Raw genomic sequence first — 10,707 nt, 5'->3', positions numbered from 1 at the left:
GTGAACAGAAGAGTCATGGGTAAGTCAATCCATCCATTTTCTAGACCTTCTTTGTCTTGTCAGTAATTAGGTTGTTTGTGTGACCTCAGCTTGACCTTGCTTAATTATAAAACATCGTACTGTCAATCCAATGCCCTGAACTGCAGATGTTTTCCTGCCTCCAAACACCTGATTCAAGAGATCAAATTTCCTTGAGCAGGTCTTCRAGTTTAACAGAAACTAGCGAATGATCTGTTTATTTAAATAAGGCAGATAGAAATAGCRGTAGATCTAAAAGATGCAGATAGATCTAAAAGATGCAGGTCAGTGGGTCCTCCAAACCAACTGACCTGCAGTTACACAGTTTTACAAAATTAACAGACTGAAATATGGGGTGAATTTATGCCTCAAAGTATCCTTCTTTCTTTCTGTTTGCTAAAGTTTCCAAGCAACTACAGCCACAATCTTTAACTTTAATAGGCTTTATTTACCTTTTTATGTAATTTTGAGTGACACATTAGGTAAACTTTTCTTATAGTTTCAGATATTGATTGTATTAATGATRTTTATTGGTTTCTTTTATTCATCATTGCATATCACTACCATAATGAGGACAGTTTTTAACAGTTCATTCATGACTTCAGCACTTTTTATATAAATGATACTTTAACGATATMTTCTGATACACTACAGAAAAAGGCACATAACATTTTTTTTCCCATTGGCAGTCAGACCAAACGTTTCCTGATTTAAGTTCTCAGATAATTTTCATTTGCTTTTCAATAAAAAATGCAAAATATGTTTAGAGAACGTTTTATCCATCCATACATCAATACATCAAACCGTTCCTTCATCCACCCGTTGCCTACAAGTGCGTATCTTTGGATGATCTCAGGGGAATGGTGTTGACTCTTTTCTTAAAATACAGATGTTAACATACATTACCTAAGTAATCACTATAAGATCTTTTTAAATTCACATCTAGCTTCTTGCTAAATTCACTTGAATTTCCTACTCAACTGCTGTAACTGAATCAGCCTTTTCTGGGTCACTTTTCTAGCTCTGCAGACGTTTCTATGCAACTGAGATCAGGGCTTTCTGACTGCCTCTCCAAGACATTGGCTTGTCGTCTTTCAGCCACTTTGTAAATAATTTGGCAGCCGGTTAGGGGTCATTTTCCAAATGGAAGCTCTAGCTTCATGCTGATGTTGCCTTAGGGTTTTCACACAATGTTCTTTCCTCACACAGAATTTATTTGTTGAAGTAATAGAATAACTCTTCCTCCTGGAAAACATGAACTCTACTTGATGCTTTTACTTCTAGACTTTACATGTGAWCTTTTTATCAGGCTTACCAGCTTCGCAAATGTAACATTTTTTATTATGGACTCACTATTTAATTGTATGCATTTTTATTAGATCACATGACATGTCTCAAAAATTAATGTCTTTATCCTGTGTTCATTTGCAAACCATGCTGTGAATTTTCATATTACTTTTACAACTTGKGCTCTTTATATTTTTTTAATTTTGTATTTATTTATTTACTGTGGATAGTGATACTCTCTTATCAGCTTCAGTCAGTGTATTCACAAGATCTGTGCTGTTCTAGGGYTGATATGCACAACTTGGACCAAAACCAGTGATGACAAATTCCAGCCGTCTTATTGCTTACATCCCAACAATAAGGTGACTGGATTTTTCAGAGAAGTTTATATTGATACAATATTTCCACGGATGGACAYGACACCTTCAGTCATCTTTAAATGTTACACACTTTTACACACCAGAAGCTTATGAGGCTGTGATGTTATCATCTGGGCTTTCCCAGACTGTTTTAAAGGAATAGTAACCACAGTGTTTGTAATTTTCAGAGTTTGCCAGAGACAGCAAAATGTTAACTCAGTGTTGTCTTTCCATTGTTTCACCATTGTAGCACTGGTACCATTGTTTTATCTGCTTCTCAGAAAAAAAAGAACATTTTGGAAATTATTGGTAACCTTGGGAAATAAGAAAGGCAATTATGATGTGATAGGAGGTAAAATACATTGCATGTAAATATTTGGTGCAGGTGTACATGTAAGCATATATGTTCATGTCAAAAGTAACATGCATTTTTAATACATGCATAACAATTGCAAAATTACTACACAATGAATCTCTTAACTGAATTTGTACACAATTTATTTTGTTTAAGGTGGTTGCACGATCTTCACATTTAAACACATGTAACTCCTTGCTGATCCAAATTCTATGAGCAACAATTACAAAAGTGCAAAGATTAGATTATAACTGTGTGGGTTAGTTTGTAAGACATACAATTTAAAATCTCATTTTTATGCATTAGTACTTTACAATGTCCCTTTGCTTTTTGTTATGTTTTTGTGAATTGAAGAAGAAAATGCTGGAGTGAAACCAAAGGAAGACAGAGCAGACTTTAAAAGAGTTTCTGGTCATCAGCTTAAAAAAAAAAGGATTTGCAGACTAGCCAAACTTAGTCTTCAGTTCCTTGAAATACCATCAGCCAAAACCTTGCATAAGAGGCATAATGAAGGTTTCCTTTGTCTATAAGAGAGGCTGTGGCTCCAAGCCTTTTCCCACCCCGAATCTAGTTATCTGGAATCGGAAGCATTAATTATAAAATATAACAAAAAAGAAACTGTTTTCATCTCTGCTGATCAGTGAAGTGCTCGGTTAAGGAAAAATGCCCCCAGGTCAGGGCTCATGTGGCACCCAAAAGCAAACCTCATTAGATAAACATGATGCCACAGAAATAGTTTTGCTGCTAAATTTGAACAATATAATGCAACAGCTTTGTACCGCCAACAATGAAGTCAGTTCATCTGAGTATCTRGCTTCAGGGTTCTGTCTCATTGGGTATTTTTAGAGGTGGTTAAAAATACAAACAATCCAAACACATTTTTAGGCCTGCAGAGTGTATCCCTAATTAAATGTTATCAATCACTTCAAACTTCTAAGTTGGAGGTTGTTTGAGAATCACAAACATACGTATACCATGTCCTAGGAAGCACAACCTTTTTTGTCTGAAACTATGCCACTGCCGCTGTTCAGGTATGTATTGCCTCAGCTCCTCAAATGTCACTTTAATCTCAATAACAGGTCGAGATAAGCAACTTACTGCACACCAACCGTGAAACACTCTCTCTGTGGCTTTTTTGAGTTCACCAGTTGAACATCTTCCCCGCCTACTTTCAGTAATGTAGTTAAAGAAAGATTTCATTCATATAATTTCCWGRAATGAACACTTTCATCACATTCTAGAAAGACTGCGAGGTGTGAATGCATTTACTGCTAAAAGACWAAAAACTAAGCAGCTGTTAASAGGACAACACAGGATGTCAAAAAGGCCACTGGSTTTTCATGTGCAAAAGGCAGCTGATGAGCTTCTGAATGTTATCCAATTTCCTTTTGTGCTGAGAATGTAAAACTTATGCATTTMCTCTGGATTTCWTTCTGACTCATCTTAGGATCCATGTTTATTCTGTGAGTTTTTTCTGAGGCATTTTGACTTTCAATGTTAATAGTAGTCAGCGGTTTTTGCTTGATAGTGTGTCTGGTCATGAAAAGTTAAAAGGTATCTGAAGAGACAACATTTTATTTATGAAATTGCACATGAAATTAAAACTTTTCACATACAAAAAACTCTAACAGTTAACTGCAGTTTAGAATAGATGCTAATCACTGTCTGGCTGATCAGAAAAATACATATTTCTGGAGGGGAGTTGCACAGAAAGTTCACTTTAAATTAAGCAGTGATGATTTTTCTAACCACATACGCAGTCATATTTAATACATTGAAACATGAGAGCTGACAATCTTCTTTGTGAGATTTAAAGTATTACTTTAACATGAACAACCTTAAAGAATACATCAACATTTTATTAAGCCCAGTTTTCTGTATTAAATAGGATTTTTTTATTGATCTGCCCTATTGCAATATGTAATGTTGTACGTATTGTTTTTAGCAGCCATAATTAACGGAACCTAAGGCTTGAAAACATTACCTTGTGTTATCAATTCGTGTATTTGTGTTTCACTTAGTGCATTAAGTTACAAGAATAAATATGTTGATAATATTCTAATTTATTGAATCAATCAATCCACCAAACTTATTTGCATGGCACATTTCATAACCTGACAGTTGAAAGTGCTTTACATTATGAAAACAAAAACAGAGGTCAACAGCTGTGAAATAACTGTCAACATAAATTGTGCTGAAAGCAATGAATAAAAAGTGAATAGTGAATTGAGTTACTAACATAAATAAACCTTTCAGGCATATTTACATTTATATGCATTGATTGTTCAGCCTGCAGTTCAGCCAGTCTTTAGATGGACAAAAAAGAACAACTGAGAAGGTGATGTCATGATAAAATTAACTTATTCTGTCCATAAACATATGCACACTGTAACATTTTAAATCATCCACCCCAATGCACTTACAATTTAAATGACATGACATTACGATCAATACACTTTGTATATTTAGAGGGACTTGATTTTCCCCCCAATCTGCTCTGTTGCTTCATATTTGAGTCAACTTGACTAGTTTTTATAAAACAGGAGATCGGCATCAGCGCCCCCCTGAACCAGCAAGGACAAGCAGGTGTAAGCAATGGATGGGTGGATTAATTCTTTGAGAATTTATATAATTAAAAGAACAGATTGTTGTTGTTTTTTACTAAAAAATTACTATGTGACAAACTCAAAGGGATATGTTAAAGAATTAGGCAAGATGAAAACTTGACATAATAAACTACATAAACAACAGAGGGGGATCTGTTGATAATAATATTTTGTGGGTTTTGTTTGTAAATTAAAAAACCCCAGAAAAATAGTGAAAACAACACCGAAAAATCCCGTTGCTTTAGAAGTAGAAAAAAAAACAAAAAACAATCCATCAGCTATCAGAGGCTTTTATCATTAAACCGTAATTCCCCAGCCTCGACCTTCCATGTTCTCCCCCATACACTGACTTCTTAATATCTCCCTCTCCCTCTCTGTTTCTCTTTGCCTGTGACCCTCTCTGCTATTGGCTGACAGAGCTGATGACACATCAGAAGGTGTGGGCGGTAGGATTATAAAACCACTGCCTTGCCTCTACTCTACACAGACAAACAATTTCATTCCTGGCTGAGCTTTGCTGAAAGGGAACTTAAGCACCATTGAACCAAGAGACCCCCGACCCCCTCGCCAGCTCCCACTTGCTGCTATGTGTAAAGGACTCGTATCGCTGCCTGCCTGCTGCTTGGAAAGGTACATTCATTTTTATGAAAAGACTGATTCTGTGGATTATGTGTTAGAGAAGCAGGCTTTGCACATGTGTGTGGGCATTTGAGAAGCTCAGATGGGATTTTCATTTTAAGCTGTTTTATACTAGTGGAGCTTTCAGCTCTTGAGTTCTAATGTAGGTTTTTTCCATGAATATGAAATGGTGTCACTTAGAAAATTGTATCCAACCTTTTGCCTCTTTCTCTTTCAGAGCCAAGGAGCTGAAAGCAAGGCTGGGAATTCTTCTGCAAAAGCCCATTTGGACTTTATCCTGCTGCAAAATAGGGAAAAACAAGTAAGTTTAACACAAATATGACATTGCTGTACTTTGAAAAAATAGATCTTGATGTGTTTTACAAAATTCCAGCTTTATCTAAGCGTGTGTCTCACTATTTTCAGACCAACCCTGGAGGAATGCCTGAAGTGGAAAGAATCATTTGAAAAGCTACTGTCCAGTAGATGTAAGTTCACCTCTGAATTAATGCTTTTTATCATATTTTTGCACAACAGTGTGCTTGGTTTCCTATAAATTACTCGCATACACATGATTACGTATGCAGCCTCCACGGCTCCATCAGATGTAATTACTAATCAAATTTCCTCCATTTGCAGATGGATTGTGTGCCTTCACAGCCTTCCTGGTTTCTGAGTTTAGCGAGGAGAACATTGCATTCTACTTCGCCTGTGAAGATTACAGAAGAACCAAGTGTCCTACCAAGTTACTCACCAAAGCCCAGAAGATCTACAGTGAATTCATCAGCAGTGAAGCTCCACGAGAGGTAAGAAGAGACAGATGCAATGACAGTCTCTGAAATGTCTGAGAGAAAAACTGACAAACTGACTTTTTGTCTTCTTGTGTCTTTTGTAGGTAAATATTGACCATGAAACCCGCGACATAACCAAAGCCAACTTGCAGGACCCGTCGCCGTCTTGTTTCGACCAAGCCCAGCACAGGATCTACATGCTGATGGCCAAAGACTGCTACCCTCGCTTCCTCCACTCTCCAGTTTATAGGGACCTACTGTGCCAAGCTAAACCGAGCACAAAACCCACCAATCTGCCCCATCTGGTCAAAAAAGTGTGAAGTCGATTTTTTTTTTTTCTGATTTTACAAGGGACTTTAAATTTAAGCATCCATGAAATGTACAGCATGTGTTGCTGTATAAAGAAGATAGTGCTTTGACATGACAGCAGAAGCAAAGATTGCTGTGAGGAAAGTGTCMCCAAATGGGGCCAGTGGTGCAGATTCTGTTCTTGCAAAGACAGGATGACACTGAAAGGGGAAGAGGAAATGAGTGAAAAGTTGAGCACTTTTGTCACAAAGTCGACTGATGTGCCAACACAGATGAAGTTTAAAAGCACTGTCATTAGAAAGTTAAACTTAACTGGCTGAATGACAATCAAAGAGGACAGCGAGGAAAAAGCACTTTTGTTAGCCATTAGGCAAACTTTTTTTTCTGGTAGTGATGTGCAATGAAATGTACATTGTTTTTTTAATCTGTACGGTACTTTATACATTTGTATTTATTAGTATTTATTTGCCTTAAATGTTATTGTTGTACTTTTGCAAAACAAAGATAAAAAAAAGTCTGTTTCAATTGTGTTGTCTTTATATCTTTGTCTTTTTTTAAAAAATACAAGCAAATCATCTAAGTTATTTGGAAAATAAACTGTGAAAAATATATATCTTTGTATCTTCATTACACAAACTTGCAGTTTCAAAATGCGTCTATAGATTCTAAGTTGCGTTGCTTAGCAGGGCTATATATTTAGTCTTGACAGAGAAGCAGTACTGTTAAAACATACCACAGGTTAGGGCTGATTTAAGTAGCTCGCTTACCCAGGTGACACAGATGAAATATTGACTGGGCACATTGTGCAAATATCCAGAGACTTCCCCATGTAATCATTTATATTATCTGATAAAGAAATGACAATGACATCCATTATTTACTAACTTTTACGAGTTATTCTGTCGATGGTGTCATGCATAGCCGTTGTTCACCTTGGAAACAGCTCAACTCAGTGCCATAAAGAACTCAGACAGTGGCACTTTGCTGCTATGAGCCATTGTTATGTGTCTTATAAATAAGAAGGAGCTTTCTAGCAAACAGGAAGAAGAACTGATGATGTGACTGCAACAACGTAATGGGAATGGCTGTAAACTTCAGCAGTACCTTAGAGACTGTTTGCACAGGTCATCAACAAGAGGCAATATATAACAGTGAAGCTGCCACCAGGATGAGACACAGCCACAGCCTCACACTAACCACAAAATAGCGCAAAAGAATAAGGTGCATTCCCGTGAATTTTCTTAGATAAAATATATGATTTTTTTTTTCCTGTTGTGACTGTTTTGAGGAAGATTTTCTTCAGAGCAGAGAATGAGGCTGAATGTCAGGTTTGTGTATTCAGATGTCATCAGCGTAGAGTGGAGCCAATATTAGGTGGACAGCAGCTGGTCCATGGGGCCTCATCCATATGTACATCTCATAATGCTGCCTGCTTTCCTATAGTAACCTTCTGACATTTCTGTCCAGATCCATGCACAGCAATGACCATCCAATACTGGCTCCAAATCTCCTGGGTTTCAGCATATACATACTGTTGCAAGTACCATGCATAACTATCTCTGAATACAGCTCTTTGCAACATAAGAGAGATAATCTAATCTCAGAAGAGCAGTAATTGATTAGTAGATTATCTCAACACAACCTAAAATTTATTACAAATGTAATGGCTTAACAGTAGGTAAAGGATTTCTTCTAATTTTGCTTTTTTTTTTTTTTTGCTTACGTTTCAGACAGTCTGGCAAATTTAATATCAAACAAAATCTGAATAAATACATAATAATAACCTGATTTAAACCAAAGTGGGCAACAACAACCATCAAGTGGTAGTTTAAGCCCAGTTTCATACATATATACTTTTTTTTTCATCTGATTACTGCTACAATATTGCAGCAATTCAAATTTTGTTTGTCTGGCTATGCTTCGGAGAAAATTATTGTTTTTTCATAGTTTGTGAGTGGTTCATCCAAACTTCCCAAAAATGTACCTTAATTAGGATTACATTAAAATGTAGATATGATTTTTCAACTAATTTTTAAAAAGCTATAGTTTCTGCTGCGAACCAGCATGACACCGGGATGCACAGACTCACTCTGCAGCTATCGTTGCCTCAAAACATTTTTAGTAATTGATAAGTTGCAGCATTTCTCCTCAAAGCACGAACAAGCTCTTTTTTTTTTTACAATTCCTTCTCAGTGTGGTCTTCCAAATAATTGTGACTTCATCCACGGAGGTTTTCTGCTCATGCCTGTGGAAATTAATTAAGAGACGCTCAAAGCGTTTGATCTTTTTCGAGAAACTCTAAACCTTAACCCCAACCACAAGCTTCATGTGGACAGATGTCACTAGATCTCATTTCCACAGAAAGAATCCCTCCAATCCAGGGAGGAGCATTTTCCTTCACTGCACTGCACACCTCTTAGTCCTTACCAGATTCATCCAGTTTTACAAAGTCCAGTTTACATTCTTATCAATATTAAGATTCATTTGATGTAGATGCTAAGAAAAGTGGTAGATTTGTATCCACTGACAACCCACACCGGTAAAAATCTAAGTTTTTTTTTTTTCCATATTCTTTGAGAAGTGTAATAAATACAAAACAATGAAACATTTTTTTCCCCTACTCTTTGAGTACATGAATAAAAATAGCACTGGGCCCTAAGCTAACACACAGCTGACTTGACTTCTCCAGACAAGAAGTTAAAATCTCATGACTGACCTCAGACTTTGTAAATGTGTCTTGCTTTTAATTTATGTCTTATTTTGTATAAAATAGCATGAAAAGACATGCGAATTCAGGTACATGGAGCCAACGTAATTCAAAGTTACATTCAAGCTCACTTGCTTTGTCCATATAAACGAGTAACATTTATGTCTGAAGAAGACTAACTTTAAGTTTTGTAAACCTTGCATTTTCAATTAGATGATTTTATACAACTGTTTCAATACTTTTCCAAATTGTATGTTGTTTTTACTCAAAAAAGTTTGCTTCGATTTTTTTAAATGTAGCGTTTTACTGACATCTAGTGGTGTGATGGGTAAGAACACGTTTGAAAGACAAATGTTTCTGCTTTTAAAATAACACTTTGCAATTTTAAGACTAAATAGAAGACTGTATGTTTAATTTATAATTCAACTTCCCCTTTATCAGCTAAAATTTATATGATTAATTAAGGCTTAGACACAATTTAATAAAGGAGACACTTTTAGAGGTTTTTAAAATGATTTCTTTAAAAAATTATGTGAAAATTGTCATATGTCTTTTCTTCTAATGTGTGACCAAAACTAACTTATAACCACACTCATGTGATATTTAGGAAATACTATTATTTCTAGACATCTCTAAGCTAAAACTAAGCAAGCTAGAACATCATCGGAATATTAATATTTATTAGTTGCTTTTATTATTTTTTATTTTTACCTACTAATATTTTTGCCTACCTAAAGATGGACAGACAGACAAATATTGACATTATTGTTCAGCAATAACAGACAAGTCTAGATGACGTTGTTAAGGGAGCCTGGTGAAACCTGCACACCTCTTTTTGCCAAACGAATTTATATGATTTTGTTTTCTCAGTTTTCTAAATATACCTAAAAATTACATTTTTCCAGATGGTAAAAGCTATGAAACACTATTTGGTTAATCTCTTAATTGTTACCCTCATAGTGTTACCCTTATGATGACACAGGTGTCACCACAGCAGTTAGCAAATGCAGGAGGCCCAGATTAACTGTCAGATTTGATTTCAACACATTTAAAGTGTCTATATGGGTCCACACCAGAAAGTGTTAATTTAACTCTTTTTGGAGAGTTAGTATCTGAACTCTCATAAAGTCTCAGATATCAAATCTGCTGGAGTTAATTATTTAACACTTACTAACACTAATTCAGTGTTTGATCTTAATATTAACTCTCACAGAGTAATTCTTTAACTTATTAAGAGTTATTTGTAATTAATATTAAATGGGTACTTTATTGTTTAGAACTTTTAAAAATTCTTTGGAAAATACACAAAGAGGCAATGCTTTTCTCAAATGCATTTATTTCAAAACATGCACCATAATTACAAAACATATTACAACGCGGAATAATGTGCATGTTTCACATGTCACTTTCATATGGAGAGCCATTTCAGCCAAAATTAAATAAATAAATAAATGGGTGAAATAAATAAAAAATGAGTAAAATAAATCAAAAAATGAAGAAAATGAGTGAAATAAATAAATAATTTGTTAAATAAATAATTTAGCTTTTTCATTAACCCATTTTTTCATTTATTTATTTTTCATATTATCAATTTCTCAATTTCCCTTTTTTCATTAATCTATTTTTCATTTACCCACTTTTCATTAATCTATTTTTC

General features: G+C 35.2%; 1 protein-coding gene across 1 annotated transcript; it reads left to right on the top strand.

Moving 5' to 3' along the window:
• Window positions 1-5,101: 5,101 nt before the first annotated feature.
• Window positions 5,102-6,952, top strand: rgs16 (regulator of G protein signaling 16). Its single transcript, XM_008406678.2, has 5 exons — window positions 5,102-5,255; window positions 5,482-5,565; window positions 5,670-5,731; window positions 5,883-6,049; window positions 6,139-6,952. Exons 1-5 carry the CDS (start codon window positions 5,212-5,214, stop codon window positions 6,352-6,354), a joined length of 573 nt encoding a protein of 190 aa, XP_008404900.1. The 5' UTR covers window positions 5,102-5,211; the 3' UTR covers window positions 6,355-6,952.
• Window positions 6,953-10,707: the final 3,755 nt, after the last annotated feature.

The sequence above is a fragment of the Poecilia reticulata genome, linkage group LG4, assembly GCF_000633615.1.
Source record: "Poecilia reticulata strain Guanapo linkage group LG4, Guppy_female_1.0+MT, whole genome shotgun sequence".
NCBI lineage: Eukaryota > Metazoa > Chordata > Actinopteri > Cyprinodontiformes > Poeciliidae > Poecilia > Poecilia reticulata.
This window is presented reverse-complemented; position numbering and strand designations above follow the sequence as displayed.